The sequence below is a fragment of the Xyrauchen texanus genome, chromosome 25 (assembly GCF_025860055.1).
Source record: "Xyrauchen texanus isolate HMW12.3.18 chromosome 25, RBS_HiC_50CHRs, whole genome shotgun sequence".
NCBI lineage: Eukaryota > Metazoa > Chordata > Actinopteri > Cypriniformes > Catostomidae > Xyrauchen > Xyrauchen texanus.
In genome coordinates, this window is record NC_068300.1 from 9402958 (window position 1) to 9426397 (window position 23440).

Genomic DNA, 23440 nt, shown 5'->3' on the forward strand with positions numbered 1-23440 from the left:
CTGTACTAGGCGGCAGCTTTCCTTTCCTCTGCTGGAGTTCATTTGGGGAGACGGAAAGGATCCTAGCCCAGCTCTGCCTCGTGTGACCACACCCACCAACATCTTGTAGCCTTGTCTCTGCTTCCTCGGATCCCTGCTTTAGCCACCTATGTTACCTTGAATTCCTCCTCCAAGGATTTGAAGGGTAGTTGCAGTTTATTGTGTTGTCCATAAAGTGCAATGCTGCTCAGGCTCTTTGGCAGCCCAAGCCATCTCCCTGAGGTGGTTGCTGACCCTCCTCTCCAAGGCTTTGACTGTTGAGACTGGAATTGCATAGATGAGGAGGGGCCACAGAATTCTGGGAAGAATGCCATGTTGATAAACCCAGGCTTTGAAGTTCCCAGGTAACCAGATTTGTCCACGGATTTCAGCCAGCCAACCAACTCTGCGCAGGATGCCTGTATGGATGTTGTGTCCCTTAGAGAGCTGTCAAAAACCTTGCCTAATCTCTTGACTGTCTTTTCTGTAATTGTTGGGATGGCAATGTTGAATCGGAAATGGTCTTCCACCTTCCCTTTCCTCAGCACCATCGATCTTGATTTGGCTGTTTTGAAACGCATCCGGACCCACTCCACAAGCTTCTCAATCCCCTGCAGAATCCACCAGCAGCCACGGACTGATTCCGCGGTGACTGTGAGGTCATCCATGAATGCCCTGATGGATGGTTGCCATTGGGCGGAATTTATTTGGGGCCCTCTCCACTCCCATTCAGCCCTTTGTGAGCATATTTATGAATAAGGAGTACAGCGTCAAAGAGATAGTGCATCCTGTGATGATACCACCTTGTGCTAGCTTGATACACTTTCTCCTAAAGAGACCATCATCCTGATGTTGCTTTAGTAACCAGCGATTAGGTCTCTGATCTTGCTGGGGATGTGGTATTTAATCAGAGTGAGCGGCACCAACTTGTGAGCTTGATTTGCCAGATCAAGCCACAAAATTATTCTCCCTTGCCTACCTGATGAGCTATGCTCCAGATAGCCTGGCATCCATGAACTTCCACCCTTCTAGACTGATGTGTCGATATAGGTGTTCTTTGCCAAGTAGGTGCACAGCCGATTGGAAACGGCACTAAAGAAGATCTTCGCCTCAACACTCAGAAGGGAGCTGATTCGTAACTAATCTATCTGGGTGGAGTTTTCCCCTTTAGGGATATTTCAATTTTTTATAAATTTGCAAAGTTATAAAAATCTAGTTTCTGCTTTTTTGAGTGTAGATTGATGTGAAAAAATAAAATAATTTAAAGCATTTTAGCATAAGGCTGCAGCATATAAAAATGTAGGGGTCTGAATACTTTCTGAATGCACATTATATATTAGTAAAATTTAAGCACTTTTCACTTTTAACTTCATGCATTAAAATCATGCAATTATCCACAATTAAATATTTAAAATCAACTGACAGCATCAAATATATGTATTGGTATATTTCTGTATTTTGATCAAATGTAATCAATAACAGCAAATTATAAATCTGAAAATATATAAATGTATTATTTGTCAGGATTTGTATTCAGCTGTATAATCAGGATTTATAATCATCATTACTATATTATATGCATATTTAATGGTATATTTCCATTTTTTTATAAAAAATAAAATATGAAATGCTTTAATTTAACACCTGTAATAAACAGTATTTCTTCAGATTTTCTAACTTTAGCTTGTGGTTCTTAAGGAAAAGATTTCAACTAAAGATCGCCATGTGTGCACAAACAGGAAAGCAAGTTAAAACTGCATAACAGAAGTTGCAGATTTAGTCCGACCTTGTATCCAGGACCTTAACCCTGACATTAATATGTACCCCAGGCCCTGTGCTCACCTGTGTCGGAGTGGAAAGTATATCCGCCCTGCCGCAGGGTGGTGGCACACTTATTACATTTGAAACAGCTCCGGTGGAAGAACTTGCCCTCAGCGCTTCCTCTCTCCAGCACATACAAATGCTCCTGACAGAAATAACAGAGCTCACTGCCACATGTATCTGATGATGGCATGGGTGGTACAGGCTGCGGGAGAGAAGAGGAGAAGTATACAATCACTTGACCCATATTTACTCACCAGTGGCTCATCATCTGTTGTGATTAACCACACCTCACTCTTAATAGGAGTTAAGTGATTCACAATAAACATTGCTGCACCATTTTATTAAGAAACTATATTTCACCACTTACATTTTCCGGTTTCACATCCTTCTCCTCTTCTTTCTCCTTCATCTTTTCCTTTCTTGATCCTCGCTCTGATGCCAGTCGCTCCTGGAGGACACAGGTCACATGATCTCATTTACAGCTCTGGATGCATAATGTGGCGACAGCAGATCGGCGGAAATAAACAATGACTTCACTGCTATCCTGCACTGCATATGAGCAGTAGGCAAACACCAAAATCATTTTCAGCTGTACGCCCTTTTATTTTATTATGTCTCGTTAGAGTTCAACACCGTGTTTCTTCATTGTGGCAACAGTGTGGCAGTAATTTGATTAGGCAAGGGCCTTGTAAATAACAGGGCGTTTTCTTGTGGTTCGTTTCAACACGACTGATTGCATGCTCTATTTAACCCAACATGCCATGCATGACCTTTAATGGCCACCATTAATATGATTTCAATGAGATAGGGGGTTTGTTGTTCATGATAACATGCTGGTGTTTGCGTACTTTGCGTCTTTGGAGGGAGTTATGCTTGAGTTTGTTGATGAAGAAGATGGCCGTTCGGGTTCTGGACAGGGAGAGGGTCTTATTGTGGGGCGAGCGATCTGTGGACAACAGGAAGAGTGAAAATAGTGAGATGCAATCAGAAAAATCAGTCTGCCAGAAATATGTTATCTTATTTATATTTCAATATTTGTTTAAATGTATACAATATTTGTATGTAAAAGTATTAATTGCATAAATTATATTTGTTCATGTAACAAAGAAATGCAAAGTACAAGTGAAGGATAAATCAAACAAATCAACAATGAATACAAATACACATAAATAAATATGAAAATATATTCAGATCCTGAATAACAATTAAATCATGATAACAGGTGAATGAAAAAGAAAGTCTCTCAGTTAATCTGTCCTAAAACAATATTTACTCTTATTTCAGCTTAAGATTAAAAACACTTTCTAGAGCAGTATTTTAGGAATTCGCCAACTCTTTCAAAGCAATACTAAATAATTAAATTGAGTTCAATTTAGTTAATGTGGCAAAGATTCAAGGCACAAATGAAGGATTAAAAAAAAACCAACAACATTGAATAAACTGAATTGTAAAAAAAATGCATTCAGATTGTGAATATCATCAATGCCATAAAATCTAATTGAAAAAGACTGAAATATACATTTATTAGTGGTGCTTGCAAAGCATCACTATTGTAATCTCACATACTTATTATTATACTTTTTATTAGTGGTGCTTGCAAAGCATCACTATTGTAATCTCACATACTTATTATTATACTTTTTATTTTTATTTTTATTTTTATTTTTATTTTTATATCTCTTAACAAAACTTCGGCACCTAACTCGTCCCAAGCACCGCTTGGCGTAGACCCACCTAATGAGGTGTCAAATCGAACGGCCTATTGAGGACACGTGTGCTATGACTTTTATGTTTATCGGGGTACGGTATTTGCCCCAGGGGCAAAAAAGCGGCCTAAAAATCCCATAGACTTAACATTGAGACAAACTTTGACGCGCCACAGCTCCAAGCTGAGGATTTCAGAGAAACGCAGTGATTTGCCACATTTGAAGAGGCTGGCAGGCTCTGTAAGAGCATACCTCAATATGGGGTAAAAGTTGCACCCCTGGGGGCAGGAGCTGCCCAAAAATGCCCCAATTGACTTATAATGGTGTAGGACGGCCCATGAAATGAAAAGGCATAGGGATTTGTATTGAACATAGCTCTGGATCACAGTGTCATAGAGACGAGGGGTGGGCTCATTTTACTCAGACAACCAATCAGTCTCTCAGGATCATTGTGAAGCTATCAAGCCACGCCCTAGCAACCATTAAGAGCACCTTAGCAACAAGTCCCATAGACTTCTATTGAAACAGATCAAAGGGATATCTCCGGATAGAAGTGTCATAGAAACACAAGGGTGGTCTCGCTTGACTCGGACAGCAAACAGCCAATCATGCATCACTTCAACACTTCCTAGCCCCTCCCTAGCAACCATTGTCGAGCACCTTAACAACCAAAATCCATAGAGGGATATCTTCCATTCTGAATGTCACAGAGGCATGGGAGTTGGTTTATATCATTCATACTGACAAGCAGCCTTTGGAGATTCATGATTGGCAGCTGCCAAGCCACTCCCTAGCAACTACACAGAGTACCCTAGCAACCGCTTAGCAGTAACTATATCTCTGCACCAGAAAATCAGAGAGACTTCTGGGTTGATTTATTTCAATCAGGATGGCAAGGAGACTTGATAAGTATCACTATGTTAACTGCCTAGCAACCAGATGGGGTTACCCTAGCAACCGAGTAACAAATCACATATCTCTGCATCAGAAAAACGTAGAGACTTCCGGGTTGACTTATTTCAATCAGGATGGCAAGGACACTTCATTAGTATCACTATGGTAACTGCCTAGCAACCAGATGGGCTTACCCTAGCAACCGAAAGTAACAAATCACATATCTCTGCATCACAAAAACATAGAGACTTCCGGGTTGACTTATTTCAATCAGGATGGCAAGGACACTTGATAAGTATCACTATGTTAACTGCCTAGCAACCAGATGGGGTTACCCTAGCAACCGAGTAACAAATCACATATCTCTGCATCAGAAAAACGTAGAGACTTCCGGGTTGACTTATTTCAATCAGGATGGCAAGGACACTTCATTAGTATCACTATGGTAACTGCCTAGCAACCACATGAGCTTACCCTAGCAACCGAGTAACAAATCACATATCTCTGCATCAGAAAAACGTACAGACTTCCGGGTTGACTTATTTCAATCAGGATGGCAAGGACACTTGATTAGTATCACTATGATTACTGCCTAGCAACCAGATGGGGTTACCCTAGCAACCGAAAGTAACAAATCACATATCTCTGCACCAGAAAATAGTACTGACTTCCGGGTTGATTTATTTCACTCAGGATGGCAAGGACACTTCATTACTATCACTATGGTAACTGCCTAGCAACCAGATGGGGTTACCCTAGCAACCGAGAAACAAATCACATATCTCGGCACCAGAAAAGAGTACAGACTTCCAGGTTGATTTATTTCAACCAGGATGGCAAGGACACTTCATTAGTATCAATATGGTAACTGCCTAGCAACCACATGGGGTTACCCTAGCAACCGAGTAACAAATCACATATCTCTGCATCAGAAAACGTAGATACTTCTGGGTTGACTTATTTCAATCAGGATGGCAAGGACACTTGATTACTATCACTATGGTAACTGCCTAGCAACCAGATGGGGTTACCCTAGCAACCGAAGTAACAAATCACATATCTCTGCACCAGAAAATAGTACTGACTTCCGGGTTGATTTATTTCACTCAGGATCGCAAGGACACTTGATTACTATCACTATGGTAACTGCCTAGCAACCAGATGGGGTTACCCTAGCAACCGAGAAACAAATCACATATCTCGGCACCAGAAAAGAGTACAGACTTCCGGGTTGATTTATTTCACTCAGGATCGCAAGGACACTTGATTACTATCACTATGGTAACTGCCTAGCAACCAGATGGGGTTACCCTAGCAACCGAGAAACAAATCACATATCTCGCACCAGAAAAGAGTACAGACTTCCGGGTTGATTTATTTCAACCAGGATGGCAAGGACACTTCATTAGTATCAATATGGTAACTGCCTAGCAACCAGATGGGGTTACCCTAGCAACCGAAGTAACAAATCACATATCTCTGCACCAGAAAACACTACAGACTTCCGGGTTGACTTATTTCACTCAGGATGGAAAGGAGCCATGTATTGTATTACCTTGGTAACTGCATAGCAACCACATGGGCTTACCCTAGCAACCGAGTAACAAATCACATATTTCTGCACCAGAAAATCGTACAGACTTCTGGGCTGATTTATTTATGACCATAATTTTTTTTCTTTTCAAGTTACAACATGCTGTTTGATCTAGTTTTGCCACGGCAAGCACCACTCACATTTTCTTCAGGAAATGTACCTATCTAGTTAGTGGTGCTTGCAAAGCATCACTATTGTAATCTCACATACTTATTTTATACTTTTATTATTCTTATTAGTGGTGCTTGCAAAGCATCACTATTGTAATCTCACATACTTATTTTTATTTTTATACTTTTTATTATTCTATCTCCGCACAAAACTTCGCACCTAACTCGTCCCAAGACCGCTTGGCGTAGACCCACCTAATGAGGTGTCAAATCTAACGCCTATTGAGGACACGTGTGCTATGACTTTTATGTTTATCGGGGTACTGTAATTGCCCCAGGGGCAAAAAAGCGCCTAAAAATCCCATAGACTTAACATTGCGACAAACTTTGACGCGTCACAGCTCCGAAGCTAGGATTTCGCAGAAACGCAGTGATTTGCCACATTTGAAGAGGCTGGCAGGCTCTGTAAGAGCATACCTCAAAATGGGGTAAAAGTTGCACTCCTGGGGGCAGGAGCTGCCCAAAAATGCCCCAATTGACTTACAATGGTGTAGGACGCCCATGAAATGAAATGGCATTGGGATTTGTATTCAACATAGCTCTGGATCACAGTGTCATAGAGACAATGGGGCGGGCTCATTTTACTCAGACGCACCAATCAGTATCTCAGGATCATTTTGAATCTATCAAGCCACGCCCTAGCAACAATTTAGAGCACCTTAGCAACAAGTCCCATACACTTCTAATGAAAGACATCAAAGGGATATCTCCGGATAGAAGTTTCATAGAAACACAAGGGTGGTCTCTGCTTTCACTCGGGCAGCAAACAGCCAATCATGAATCACCTCAACACTTCCTAGCCCCTCCCTAGCAACCATTGTCGAAAGCACCTTAGCAACCAAAATCCATAGAGGATATCTTCCATTCTGAATGTCACAGAGGCATGGGAGTTGGTTTATATCATTCATACTGACAAGCAGCCGTTGGAGATTAATGATTGGCAGCTGCCAAGCCACTCCCTAGCAACTAAACAGAGTACCCTAGCAACCCTTTAGCAGTAACTATATCTCTGCACCAGAAAATCAGAGAAACTTCTGGGTTGATTTATTTCAATCAGGATGGCAAGGACACTTCATTAGTATCACTAAGGTAACTGCCTAGCAACCAGATGGGGTTACCCTAGCAACCGAGTAACAAATCACATATCTCTGCATCAGAAAAACGTAGAGACTTCCGGGTTGACTTATTTCAATCAGGATGGCAAGGACACTTGATTACTATCACTATGATTACTGCCTAGCAACCAGATGGGGTTACCCTAGCAACCGAAGTAACAAATCACATATCTCTGCACCAGAAAATAGTACTGACTTCCGGGTTGATTTATTTCACTCAGGATGGCAAGGACACTTCATTACTATCACTATGGTAACTGCCTAGCAACCAGATGGGGTTACCCTAGCAACCGAAGTAACAAATCACATATCTCTGCATCAGAAAAACGTAGAGACTTCCGGGTTGACTTATTTCAATCAGGATGGCAAGGACACTTGATTACTATCACTATGATTACTGCCTAGCAACCACATGGGGTTACCCTAGCAACCGAAAGTAACAAATCACATATCTCTGCACCAGAAAATAGTACTGACTTCCGGGTTGATTTATTTCACTCAGGATGGCAAGGACACTTGATTACTATCACTATGGTAACTGCCTAGCAACCAGATGGGGTTACCCTAGCAACCGAGAAACACATCACATATCTCGGCACCAGAAAAGAGTACAGACTTCCAGGTTGATTTATTTCAACCAGGATGGCAAGGACACTTCATTAGTATCAATATGGTAACTGCCTAGCAACCACATGGGGTTACCCTAGCAACCGAGTAACAAATCACATATCTCTGCATCAGAAAACGTAGATACTTCTGGGTTGACTTATTTCAATCAGGATGGCAAGGACACTTGATTACTATCACTATGGTAACTGCCTAGCAACCAGATGGGGTTACCCTAGCAACCAAATAACAAATCACATATCTCTGCATCAGAAAAACGTAGAGACTTCCGGGTTGACTTATTTCAATCAGGATGGCAAGGACACTTGATTACTATCACTATGATTACTGCCTAGCAACCAGATGGGGTTACCCTAGCAACCGAAAGTAACAAATCACATATCTCTGCACCACAAAATAGTACTGACTTCCGGGTTGATTTATTTCACTCAGGATGGCAAGGACACTTGATTACTATCACTATGGTAACTGCCTAGCAACCAGATGGGGTTACTCCTAGCAACCGAGAAACACATCACATATCTCGCACCAGAAAAGAGTACAGACTTCCAGGTTGATTTATTTCAACCAGGATGGCAAGGACACTTCATTAGTATCAATATGGTAACTGCCTAGCAACCACATGGGGTTACCCTAGCAACCGAAAGTAACAAATCACATATCTCTGCATCAGAAAAACGCACATACTTCTGGGTTGACTTATTTCAATCAGGATGGCAAGGACACTTGATTACTATCACTATGGTAACTGCCTAGCAACCAGATGGGGTTACCCTAGCAACCGAAGTAACAAATCACATATCTCTGCACCAGAAAATAGTACTGACTTCCGGGTTGATTTATTTCACTCAGGATCGCAAGGACACTTGATTACTATCACTATGGTAACTGCCTAGCAACCAGATGGGGTTACCCTAGCAACCGAGAAACAAATCACAGATCTCGCACCAGAAAAGAGTACAGACTTCCGGGTTGATTTATTTCAACCAGGATGGCAAGGACACTTCATTAGTATCAATATGGTAACTGCCTAGCAACCAGATGGGGTTACCCTAGCAACCAATTAACAAATCACATATCTCTGCATCAGAAAAACGTAGAGACTTCTGGGTTGGTTTATTTCACTCAGGATGGCAAGGACACTTCATAAGTATCACTATGGTAACTTCCTAGCAACAAGGAGGGGTTACCCTAGCAACCAAATAACAAATCACATATCTCTGGATCAGAACATCGTAGAGACTTCCTGGTTGACTGATTTTACTCTGGATAGCAAGGAGACTTGATAAGTATCACTATGGTAACTGCCTAGCAACCACATGGGGTTACCCTAGCAACCGAGTAACAAATCACATATCTCTGCACCAGAAAATAGTACAGACTTCCGGGTTGACTTATTTCAATAAGGATGGCAAGGAGACTTCATTACTATCACTATGGTAACTGCCTAGCAACCAGATGGGTTTACCCTAGCAACCGAAAGTAACAAATCACATATCTCTGCATCAGAAAACGTAGAGACTTCTGGGTTGATTTATTTATGACCATAATTTTTGTTCTTTTCAAGCATGCTATTTCACGTAGTTTTGCCACTGCAAGCACCACTCACATTTTCTTCAGGAAATGTACCTATCTAGTTTTTTTTATTTTTATTATTATTCTATCTCTAACAAAACTTCGCACCTAACTCGTCCCAAGACCGCTTGGCGAGACCCACCTAATGAGGTGTCAAATCGAACGGCCTATTGAGGACACGCGTGCTATGACTTTTATGTTTATCGGGGTACGGTATTTGCCCCAGGGGCAAAAAAGCGGCCTAAAAATCCCATAGACTTAACATTGAGACAAACTTTGACGGCCACAGCTCCAAGCTTAGGATTTCAGAGAAACGCAGTGATTTGCCACATTTGAAGAGGCTGGCAGGCTCTGTAAGAGCATACCTCAATATGGGGTAAAAGTTGCACCCCTGGGGGCAGGAGCTGCCCAAAAATGCCCCAATTGACTTATAATGGTGTAGGACGGCCCATGAAATGAAAAGGCATAGGGATTTGTATTGAACATAGCTCTGGATCACAGTGTCATAGAGACGCAGGGGTGGGCTCATTTTACTCAGACGACCAATCAGTCTCTCAGGATCATTGTGAAGCTATCAAGCCACGCCCTAGCAACCATTAAGAGCACCTTAGCAACAAGTCCCATAGACTTCTATTGAAACAGATCAAAGGGATATCTCCGGATAGAAGTGTCATAGAAACACAAGGGTGGTCTCGCTTGACTCGGACAGCAAACAGCCAATCATGCATCACCTCAACACTTCCTAGCCCCTCCCTAGCAACCATTGTCGAAAGCACCTTAACAACCAAAAATCCATAGAGGGATATCTTCCATTCTGAATGTCACAGAGGCATGGGAGTTGGTTTATATCATTCATACTGACAAGCAGCCTTTGGAGATTCATGATTGGCAGCTGCCAAGCCACTCCCTAGCAACTAAACAGAGTACCCTAGCAACCGCTTAGCAGTAACTATATCTCTGCACCAGAAAATCAGAGAGACTTCTGGGTTGATTTATTTCAATCAGGATGGCAAGGAGACTTGATTAGTATCACTATGGTAACTGCCTAGCAACCAGATGGGGTTACCCTAGCAACCGAAGTAACAAATCACATATCTCTGCATCAGAAAAACGTAGAGACTTCCGGGTTGACTTATTTCAATCAGGATGGCAAGGACACTTCATTAGTATCACTATGGTAACTGCCTAGCAACCAGATGGGCTTACCCTAGCAACCGAGTAACAAATCACATATCTCTGCATCACAAAAACATAGAGACTTCCGGGTTGACTTATTTCAATCAGGATGGCAAGGACACTTGATTAGTATCACTATGGTAACTGCCTAGCAACCAGATGGGGTTACCCTAGCAACCGAGTAACAAATCACATATCTCTGCATCAGAAAAACGTAGAGACTTCCGGGTTGACTTATTTCAATCAGGATGGCAAGGACACTTCATTAGTATCACTATGGTAACTGCCTAGCAACCAGATGGGCTTACCCTAGCAACCGAAAGTAACAAATCACATATCTCTGCATCAGAAAAACGTAGAGACTTCCGGGTTGACTTATTTCAATCAGGATGGCAAGGACACTTGATTAGTATCACTATGATTACTGCCTAGCAACCAGATGGGGTTACCCTAGCAACCGAGTAACAAATCACATATCTCTGCACCAGAAAATAGTACTGACTTCCGGGTTGATTTATTTCACTCAGGATGGCAAGGACACTTCATTACTATCACTATGGTAACTGCCTAGCAACCAGATGGGGTTACCCTAGCAACCGAGAAACAAATCACATATCTCGGCACCAGAAAAGAGTACAGACTTCCAGGTTGATTTATTTCAACCAGGATGGCAAGGACACTTCATTAGTATCAATATGGTAACTGCCTAGCAACCACATGGGGTTACCCTAGCAACCGAGTAACAAATCACATATCTCTGCATCAGAAAAACGTAGATACTTCTGGGTTGACTTATTTCAATCAGGATGGCAAGGACACTTGATTACTATCACTATGGTAACTGCCTAGCAACCAGATGGGGTTACCCTAGCAACCGAAAGTAACAAATCACATATCTCTGCACCAGAAAATAGTACTGACTTCCGGGTTGATTTATTTCACTCAGGATCGCAAGGACACTTGATTACTATCACTATGGTAACTGCCTAGCAACCAGATGGGGTTACCCTAGCAACCGAGAAACAAATCACATATCTCGGCACCAGAAAAGAGTACAGACTTCCGGGTTGATTTATTTCAACCAGGATGGCAAGGACACTTGATTAGTATCACTATGGTAACTGCCTAGCAACCAGATGGGGTTACCCTAGCAACCGAGTAACAAATCACATATCTCTGCACCAGAAAACAGTACAGACTTCCGGGTTGATTTATTTCAACTCAGGATGGCAAGGACACTTCATTAGTATCACTATGGTAACTGCCTAGCAACCATATGGGGTTACCCTAGCAACCGAGTAACAAATCACATATCTCTGCATCAGAAAAACGTAGAGACTTCCGGGTTGACTTATTTCAATCAGGATGGCAAGGAGACTTCATTAGTATCACTATGGTAACTGCCTAGCAACCAGATGGGGTTACCCTAGCAACCGAATAACAAATCACATATCTCTGAATCACAATAACGTACAGAGTTCCGGGTTGACTTATTTCAATCAGGATGGCAAGGAGACTTCATAAGTATCACTATGGTAACTGCCTAGCAACCAGATGGGGTTACCCTAGCAACCGAGTAACAAATCACATATCTCTGCATCACGAAAACAGTACAGACTTCCGGGTTGACTTATTTCACTCAGGATGGAAAGGAGCCATGTATTGTATTACCTTGGTAACTGCATAGCAACCACATGGGCTTACCCTAGCAACCGAGTAACAAATCACATATTTCTGCACCAGAAAATCATACAGACTTCTGGGTTGATTTATTTATGACCATAATTTTTGTTCTTTTCAAGTTACAACATGCTGTTTGACCTAGTTTTGCCACGGCAAGCACCACTCACATTTTCTTCAGGAAATGTACCTATCTAGTTATTTTATTTTTATTTTTATTTTTATCTCTTAACAAAACTTCGCACCTAACTCGTCCCAAGCACCGCTTGGCGTGAGACCCACGTAATGAGGTGTCAAATCGAACGGCCTATTGAGGACACATGTGCTATGACTTTTATAAGTTTATCGGGGTACGGTATTTGCCCCAGGGGCAAAAAAGCGCCTAAAAATCCCATAGACTTAACATTGAGACAAACTTTGACGCCACAGCTCCAAGCTGAGGATTTCAGAGAAACGCAGTGATTTGCCACATTTGAAGAGGCTGGCAGGCTCTGTAAGAGCATACCTCAATATGGGGTAAAAGTTGCACTCCTGGGGGCAGGAGCTGCCCAAAATGCCCCAATTGACTTATAATGGTGTAGGACGGCCCATGAAATGAAAAGGCATAGGGATTTGTATTGAACATAGCTCTGGATCACAGTGTCATAGAGACGAGGGGTGGGCTCATTTTACTCAGACAACCAATCAGTCTCTCAGGATCATTGTGAAGCTATCAAGCCACGCCCTAGCAACCATTAAGAGCACCTTAGCAACAAGTCCCATAGACTTCTATTGAAACAGATCAAAGGGATATCTCCGGATAGAAGTGTCATAGAAACACAAGGGTGGTCTCGCTTGACTCGGGACAGCAAACAGCCAATCATGCATCACTTCAACACTTCCTAGCCCCTCCCTAGCAACCATTGTCGAAGCACCTTAACAACCAAAATCCATAGAGGGATATCTTCCATTCTGAATGTCACAGAGGCATGGGAGTTGGTTTATATCATTCATACTGACAAGCAGCCTTTGGAGATTCATGATTGGCAGCTGCCAAGCCACTCCCTAGCAACTACACAGAGTACCCTAGCAACCGCTTAGCAGTAACTATATCTCTGCACCAGAAAATCAGAGAGACTTCTGGGTTGATTTATTTCAATCAGGATGGCAAGGACACTTGATAAGTATCACTATGTTAACTGCCTAGCAACCAGATGGGGTTACCCTAGCAACCGAGTAACAAATCACATATCTCTGCATCAGAAAAACGTAGAGACTTCCGGGTTGACTTATTTCAATCAGGATGGCAAGGACACTTCATTAGTATCACTATGGTAACTGCCTAGCAACCAGATGGGCTTACCCTAGCAACCGAAGTAACAAATCACATATCTCTGCATCACAAAAACATAGAGACTTCCGGGTTGACTTATTTCAATCAGGATGGCAAGGACACTTGATTAGTATCACTATGGTAACTGCCTAGCAACCAGATGGGGTTACCCTAGCAACCGAGTAACAAATCACATATCTCTGCATCAGAAAAACGTAGAGACTTCCGGGTTGACTTATTTCAATCAGGATGGCAAGGACACTTCATTAGTATCACTATGGTAACTGCCTAGCAACCACATGAGCTTACCCTAGCAACCGAAGTAACAAATCACATATCTCTGCATCAGAAAAACGTAGAGACTTCCGGGTTGACTTATTTCAATCAGGATGGCAAGGACACTTGATTAGTATCACTATGATTACTGCCTAGCAACCAGATGGGGTTACCCTAGCAACCGAGTAACAAATCACATATCTCTGCACCAGAACATAGTACTGACTTCCGGGTTGATTTATTTCACTCAGGATGGCAAGGACACTTCATTACTATCACTATGGTAACTGCCTAGCAACCAGATGGGGTTACCCTAGCAACCGAGAAACAAATCACATATCTCGGCACCAGAAAAGAGTACAGACTTCCAGGTTGATTTATTTCAACCAGGATGGCAAGGACACTTCATTAGTATCAATATGGTAACTGCCTAGCAACCACATGGGGTTACCCTAGCAACCGAGTAACAAATCACATATCTCTGCATCAGAAAAACGTAGATACTTCTGGGTTGACTTATTTCAATCAGGATGGCAAGGACACTTGATTACTATCACTATGGTAACTGCCTAGCAACCAGATGGGGTTACCCTAGCAACCGAGTAACAAATCACATATCTCTGCACCACAAAATAGTACTGACTTCCGGGTTGATTTATTTCACTCAGGATCGCAAGGACACTTGATTACTATCACTATGGTAACTGCCTAGCAACCAGATGGGGTTACCCTAGCAACCGAGAAACAAATCACATATCTCGGCACCAGAAAAGAGTACAGACTTCCGGGTTGATTTATTTCACTCAGGATCGCAAGGACACTTGATTACTATCACTATGGTAACTGCCTAGCAACCAGATGGGGTTACCCTAGCAACCGAGTAACAAATCACATATCTCTGCACCACAAAATAGTACTGACTTCCGGGTTGATTTATTTCACTCAGGATCGCAAGGACACTTGATTACTATCACTATGGTAACTGCCTAGCAACCAGATGGGGTTACCCTAGCAACCGAGAAACAAATCACATATCTCGGCACCAGAAAAGAGTACAGACTTCCGGGTTGATTTATTTCACTCAGGATCGCAAGGACACTTGATTACTATCACTATGGTAACTGCCTAGCAACCAGATGGGGTTACCCTAGCAACCGAGAAACAAATCACATATCTCGGCACCAGAAAAGAGTACAGACTTCCGGGTTGATTTATTTCAACCAGGATGGCAAGGACACTTCATTAGTATCAATATGGTAACTGCCTAGCAACCAGATGGAGTTACCCTAGCAACCGAGTAACAAATCACATATCTCTGCACCAGAAAACACTACAGACTTCCGGGTTGACTTATTTCACTCAGGATGGAAAGGACCCATGTATTGTATTACCTTGGTAACTGCATAGCAACCACATGGGCTTACCCTAGCAACCGAGTAAAAAATCACATATTTCTGCACCAGAAAATCGTACAGACTTCTGGGCTGATTTATTTATGACCGTAATTTTTTTTCTTTTCAAGTTACAACATGCTGTTTGACGAGTTTTGCCACGGCAAGCACCACTCACATTTTCTTCAGGAAATGTACCTATCTAGTTTATTATTTATAATCTCTCCTAAATCACAATAAATTCTGAATGTAATTACATAATTATGCACTTCATATTCATTGAATTTGTAAAGCATAATCTTAGATTAAAATGTACATTTGCAGCACCAAAACAATAAAATAAAGGAACAGAACACAACACAGAAATACCAATTATAACCCCCCCCCGCAATAAACCAAAACGAAAAATCAATAGGAAATATAAGCTTCATTTTAGATGCAATTTACCAAATAATTTGCAAAAAACTAAAAAACAAACACATAAAAAACAAAACACAACAAAAACAGAATTAAAAATAAATCAATCAAATGAAATATATATTTCCATACCCTTTAAACTGGAGCAGACATGAGTCGTCACATTCAATATGCTGTTTGCAGTGTCGTGTTAGAGATGGGCTGTATCAGACCCCAACCCCTTCCCCAGAATACACACATCCAAAGCCTGAATGAGTGACTGCTCAACCTGGAGCACATCTGTCTGAGATCCCCTCCCAACAAACACAGCATCCGACACTAAACACCGAACACAGCCCCCTAAACCCCCTCTGAAGGCTGCGATACCTCTTTTGCAGATGCAGTCTTTTAATCTCTCGTATAGCAGAGTGTTCAACTGCTGGAAAGGGATCCAGTCTCGGTGATAAGCAGCTGATTTCTCCTGAGCTGAGCATGTATGCTGCTGCAGCCGTAGCTGTCAGACTTCACACAGCAGATCACTGCCCATACACAGCAGTGCATACTGGGAATGGCTTTTAAAGAGACAGCAGCACTAATTTCAGGTAGATACCCTGGTGATGATGTGGTTACAATGTGCGCTGTCTAAAACATTAATAGTCTTAAATAACCAGAGGTTAAATGAATATGCAAATATAACAGCACTTTTAATTAAACATGCATTCCGAGATTTGCATAAGTGCTGTAGATGCAAGTTAGCAGAGATTTTAACTGAAACAGCCTGTTCTAGCTGACAAGTCTCACACAAAACCTGTCAAGAACAGTCCAGGTCATATCTCTTTTCATGACAATTAAAGGGATAGTTCCTCAAAAAGGAAAATTCATGCCAGCTAGCTAAATATGTATGACTGACTGACTTCTGCTGAACTCAAATGAAGATATTTAGAAGAATATCTCAGTTCTGTTTGTCCTTCCGGTGCAAGTAAATGGTCTCAGAGAGAGAGAGAGAGAGCATTTATGGACACCTGTCCATCATATACGTGTATGTTTGTGACTTTAAGTTCTTAATTAAATATAATTTATCCCTTTACAGATAGTTTAGCACGTTCAAAGGCAAGATTACACCTTACCTCGGGCAAGAACATAAACTTGACCCAGCTGTCATCTGATATCATTATTAAATGTTTTTGTCATTTAAACTTCAACACTAAATCAAATAAATATTTTCACAATTAAGTTAAATAATGACAGACAAATTATAGGCCTATAACAGAATCCCAGTCAAAGAGATTCATCTCATTCATTCATTGCTACCATGATCTAATAAATATGTATTAATGTAAGCAGTGCACTAGGCTAAATTTTCAATTCTTTCAAAAATAAAGACATTCTCCATGAACGCAGTGACTCAAGCGATTCACGTTTTAAGATGAATTTGGCCACGGCCACTGATCAAGAGCTTTCCCCTTACGCTAGTAATTAAAGTTTGTATATGAGGTTTGTAAAGTGATCCTAGGTGGTTTACTGGTGCATCTACGAGCAGTGTTATGGATTTCCGATCAATAACTAAGAAGCATTAATATGAACGTCATGCCCGTGGCCAGGGGAAGGCTAAGCTTGCACAGCCTTACACACGCTCCACCTATGATATATAGCATTATATTTAGATTATGCCCTCTTTTGTATTTATTGTAACAGACTACATCATAACAACCTATGTTAATTAATAGACTTTGGAACAACGAGACACAATGCAGCAGCCAAAGACGTATGACATATTTGTACATACTGTATTTGTATATGCAATATGTAAGGAATAATTGAGGACGGACCGTTGAATTGTTTAAAAATAATGCACACCCGAGGTGGTAATGTGGTCACGACGTGCAACGGCCGGAGTCAATTATTCTGCTTATACCATGGTTACCACACCTTAAAACATCGTTCATGGTTTTATCTCTAAACATTTTCTGGTTTTGTCCCTAAAACGCTCTTGTGAGTGGAACTATTTTCTTCAGCCATATATTCAGCATCTTGCTTTAATACAGTCGGAGACTTCGTTGCTAATTCGAAAACGTCATGTTAGAACTAGCAATGGATGCTTGCGCTGCTTATCTCTCTGTCTATCTCTCTCTGTGTGTGTGTGTATATAAGCGAAACAGGGAGTGGGGGGGTAGCACGGTGTTTTACACTACAGCTATGCGAGTCTGATTAGGGCAAAATATATTGAAACATTAAAAGTTATTTCGAAAAATAGAGATTGTTGTATTGATCAAGACGCGGGGGTGAGGCTCTATTTTTTGGTTGCGAGTGACTCCAGTCTCTCTCTATGTTCGTGTTCGTGTGCGTGTGTGTGTAAGTGCGGGGGAGATGAGGGATCACGAGGGCTCTTTTTACATTAAACTGAAATAAATGTTGGCTATTTTAGACATGGTTTGACGTTCTTAACCGATTTACTTGATCCAATTACTTTGTTTATATTGTTATTTAGTGTTGGTAGCTTGTAGGGCTCTTTGAAATAACTTAAATAATTTGGCGATGTGATATGGAACCTTAGAACATCTGTGAACCAATCAGAATCAAGCATTCAACAGACACGTGGTATAAATAAATAAAAAAATAATAATATATATATATATATATATATATATATATATATATATATATATATATATATATATATATATATATATATATATATATATCCATCCATCCATCTTCAACAGCTTATCCGAAGTCGGGTCGCGGGGGCAGCTGCTCCAGCAGGGGGCCCCAAACTTCCCCATCCCGGGCCACATTAACCAGCTCTGACTGGGGGACCCCGAGGCGTTCCCAGGCCAGTGTGGAGATGTAATCTCTCCACCTAATCCTGGGTCTTCCCCGAGGCCTCCTCCCAGCTGGACGTGCCTAAAACACCTCCCTAGGGAGGCGGCTAGGGGGCATCCTTACCAGATGCCCAAACCACCTCAACTGACTTCTTTCAACGCAAAGGAGCAGCGGCTCTACTCCGAGCTCCTCACGGATGACTGAGCTCCTCACCCTATCTCTAAGGGAGAAGCCCGCCACCCTTCTGAGGAAGCCCATTTCGGCCGCTTGAACTCGCTGATATATATATATATCAGCATTTATTAATCTTTGTTAATGCCATTTAATAAAATGCATTTGTTAATTGTTAGTTCATAGAGCATTAACTAATGTTAACAAATATAACTTTATTGACCCAGACATGTTTTCGTGAGATTCATCCGTTGCAGAGTCATTGAAAAATTTTGCTGATTTACAGTACATTTAGTCAATGCTGTATAGCTCTTTTGGCACTGTGTGCTTGCCTAGATTCTCTAATTGAAGGATCTTTCTATGCAGCATCATGGGTAGAGTGGTTTTCAACACAAATTCCACTATTAAACATGATTAAGTTGAAATAACATAGACTATGTCTTACATTATCGATTAACAACCTCAGATCTCTCAATAGATCTGTCTTCAAACATTTATTCAGTAAGGTATCTTTAAAAAGGAGTTCCCCTTATGGGAAAAATGTATATATTATTACCTGCTGGTGTCTCTTTCTCTGTGAGAGCGTTGCGGATCTGGGTGAGGTAGACCACCATTGAAAGCTGGTCGATTTTACTGCTCATATCACTGGCACGCATGACTGGGGCAATGCCTAACTCCTTCTCCACAAGGTCAAAGGCCAACTGGATGTTTTGAGTAGCATTAGACTCATCTAAATGGGACATTTCACTGAAAGGGCAGCAAGAATATTATTTGAATGTAATTTACGTATTTATTTACACATTAACATTTGCATTGCATTTACATGCAGACAACATGACAATTACAGCAGAGCTGCAGGTTTGACAGAAATACATCACTGATGCATATGTAATTGATCTTTTATTAAATATTGTAACTGATAATTTATGAATCTATCTATCTATCTATCTGCTTGCAGTATGCATGTTATATACACAGATCAGCCATTAATCAGCATTAAAACCACCTGCGTAACATTGTGTAGGTCCCCCTCGGGCCACCAACCTGCATCTCAGAATAGCATTATGCTCAACACAATTGTACAGAGTAGTTATCTGAGTTTCTGTACACTTTATCAGTTCGAACCAGTCTGGCCATTCTCTGTTGACCTCTCTCATCAACAAGGTGTTTCCATCCACAGAACTGCCCCTCACTGGATGTTTTGTTTTTGGCTCAATTCTGAGTAAACTCTAGAGACTGTTGTGTGTGAAAATCCCAGCAGTTACAGAAATACTCAAACTAGCCCATCTAGCACCAACAATCATCCATGCGATTATCTAATCAGCCAATCGTGTAGCAGCGGTGCAAACAAACGTGCAGATATGGGTCAGGAGCTTCAGTTAATGTTCACATCAACCATCAGATTGGGGAAAAAATGTGATCTCATTGATCTGGACCGTGGCATGATTGTTGGTGCCAGATGGGCTGGTTTGAGTATTTCTCTAACAGCTGATCTTCTGGGATTTTCACAAACAACAGTCTCTAGAATTTACTCAGATTGGTGCCAAAAACAAAAAACATACAGTGAGTGGCAGTTCTGTGGATGGAAATGTCTTGTTGATAAGAGAGGTCAACAGAGAATGGCCAGAATGGTTCGAACTGACAAAGTCTACAGTAACTCAGATAACCGTTCTGTACAATTGTGGTGAGAAGAATATCATCTCCGAATGCTATTCTGAGATGTGGGTTGGTGCAGTTTTGGGGGACCTACACAATATTATGCAGGTGGTTTTAATGTTGTGGCTGATCAGTGTATATACACAGTATATATCAAAGTACCACAGTATTAACATGGAATACCATCACAGTACTCTTTTTTTTAACTTAGTCTCCCTGTGTTTAAATGAGCATGTTAATATTCATCATTCAGGGTAAGGGCTGGTCTTACATGAGTTCAGGTCTGAAGTGGTGTATGAGAGCACAGAGTGCCAGACCAGACCTCCAGGACTCACTCAGATCATTCACCTTAACTTGCTCATACCCTTCAGTGTTCCTCTTACACCAGGACAACAGCTCGTCCAGACGCCGGATAGACTCTAAACACACAGATTCAGTTCATCACATAAGTGCAAAGTGTGTGAAAGTGTATTTTGAGAGCCGATGCATAGATTGTGAGGAACTGAATACCTCAACTGGGAGGATAAAAAATGCTCTATTTCCGTAAAGGGTTATTAAAACAATAAAACAATGACAAAAAATGTAATAGAGCAGTTTAAGTCAGTGTTTCCCCAACCTATTTTCTGCCACGGCACACAACTATCCTACATTGGCTAACCATCGTCAACATTTTTCCTTTTCAAGAACTTGTCCATGTTTTCTGTCCATCTTAGTAGCATGTTTACTTGTAATATTTGAAATTCGGCTATGCAAAAAAACAAGTCACATAGGTAGGCTACGCTTTGTGAGGTCACAGGTGGCAAGAGCGCTAAATGGGTAATGAAAAAACAACAAATTTGCTTTATTTCTAATTTGTAGATTTGTTCTTGCAATGCCACAACAAATTACAGGTATGCAAACTCATGAGGGGCGAAAAAGGTAAGACAATAACTGGTCAATAAGCTAAAAGCACCAATTCCAGCTATTTTAGTGATTCATGTTTATTCAAGTTTACAATTGTGCAGAATTAGCTACAACATAAAGAGTATTTTGGTGAGGCTTGCTTCTTTTTCACAAATTTGTTAAATTTTATTAACGGATTAGATCAGTGACCCCTTCTGGATATGTCACTAGTTGGTGACAAATGAGCGTCTTATGTGTTATGAGTGAGACAGTGAATCATTTTGAGTCGTTCATGACCGAAATCTACCAAGAGACTTTATAGTGTTTAAGCAGATCTATAGTCTTCCTTCAGTCCGAGCATTAGTTTTCATCCAAAAAGACAACAATAATAGTCTAATAATAGTGAGTTTCAATAACGTCCTTCTCCTTTATTAAAACGTGCATGGCTACAAATCTACTGACTTCAGTATAAGAATTATAAACACAAAGCAGATCTACAGTATCATTCAAACTGCTGAGCATAACTTTTATCAGAAAAGACCACTACAAGACAAATAATAGTAATTTTATGTTTCAATAATGTTCTTTCGTCATTGTAAAGCACATTTCACATGAGTTGAGTCGAGGCGTCAACACTTCGTTCAATGTCAGCGTCAAGCACCGCATCACTCCACGTGACAAGAGTTGCAGAAAGCGTCACAGTGGGGCGATTTTACCAGTTTGCCATGTAAAAAGTGGGAGGTGTGCTCAATAAACATTGAAAACATGTATTTGGAAGAGAGAACAAATCTTGCAGCTGCTTTGATAGCAGAAAGTAATAAAAGGATATTCAGGTCGAAGCATTTTCTTAATTTAAATTAGTTCAATAACTGGGGTCTCTGATAATCGTTAATGATAAGGTCATATTTCATTAAAATAAATGATGAGACATTCAATGTCTCTTCACAAATTTGGACAGTTTTGAAATATTTATTGTTGCTTTGTACTCGCAAAGACATTATTGGTGAAAAAAAAACGTTTGTGAAAAACACTTCGGTGTAAAGTCACTTCATAGACTTCAATGTAATCTGCAGTGCTGATGCGAGTCATGAGAAAGACTCTTAACCCGGATAAATATCACTCACTTCTGCACATTAATCATTGCTCTTCACAATCACAAAAGGGACCGATTATGGTTTCAAAAAGGTGAGTTTGGATCCCGAAATATTTTTTTTTTTTATGCATTTATTTATTTTGTCGCGGCACAGTGGTTGGGAAACACTGGTTTAAGTGACTCCGGTCACATTTACCTTGTTTAGGTTTTGCTTTTATGCCAGGTTTCCTTTGCTTGTTGGGTTTGCTGATATCCCAATTTTCCTCTTTGTCATACAGATGCTGAATCTTTAAATTAAAGACACATATAAACAGACTTCATAAAAACTCTCACAATTATACATAATAATACAAGCATGCTTTTGCATGTGTGTAGCAAGACCTGTTTTGGCTTGACAGAGAATGTTTTGAGGTTTGGGTATCGTGTGGACGGATCAATGCTGTATGCACTATAGTTCTTGCTGGTGTTTTCTGGAGTTGTCTGAGAGAGTAACTGATACACACTCTCCCTGTGAAAGACACACATGTCAAGGTACCATTAGAACAGGATTAGAACTTGCATCCCTCACATGAACACCATGTGCTTTTGAGCATATAAAAAGTGACATAACCCATAAGCGATCTTTGCTTTGGTGGTTTAGAGGTCATGTGAGAGCTTGTGAATGAGGTATATAAAAACAAAGATTGAATACCTTTCCGCCAGCACCTGCAGGGGCGACACACCTTTGCCCCAACTCCTGACCATCCACGCGGTGTCAAATGCAGCCAGGAATCCGCGAGCAATGCCAGTCCCCAGAGGCCAAAACGGCTGCAGAAACAAAACAAGAAAAAAACATCTCTAAAATAGCTATAATAAAAACGCATTATTAAAATATCAAATAGTGTTTAGGTGATAAATCCAAGCTGACTGAGAATATGCACTGATATAGAAAATTCTGCCAATATCAAATATACAGTTATTCTACAAACTTTGTTTTTTCAAAATCCCTGTACCAAGACCAACATTTCTAACACCGACTCCTCCTAGAGCTTTCAAACGAAAACCAAAAAACTCTGCACAGA

At 40.9% G+C, this 23440-nt stretch overlaps 1 protein-coding gene across 2 annotated transcripts in view; it reads right to left on the reverse strand.

The window, feature by feature from the left end:
- Positions 1–23440, reverse strand: part of LOC127618847 (F-actin-monooxygenase mical1-like) — a 57713-nt gene that overhangs the window by 12961 nt on the left and 21312 nt on the right. For both annotated transcript variants that reach the window (XM_052091492.1, XM_052091493.1), the window contains exons 9-16: positions 23071–23186; positions 22761–22887; positions 22576–22666; positions 20676–20823; positions 19305–19495; positions 2691–2788; positions 2210–2290; positions 1861–2044 (exon numbers count right to left, since the gene is read on the reverse strand). In XM_052091492.1, the coding sequence (XP_051947452.1) occupies positions 1861–2044; positions 2210–2290; positions 2691–2788; positions 19305–19495; positions 20676–20823; positions 22576–22666; positions 22761–22887; positions 23071–23186 (1036 nt within the window). The remainder of the gene's footprint in view (positions 1–1860; positions 2045–2209; positions 2291–2690; positions 2789–19304; positions 19496–20675; positions 20824–22575; positions 22667–22760; positions 22888–23070; positions 23187–23440) is intronic.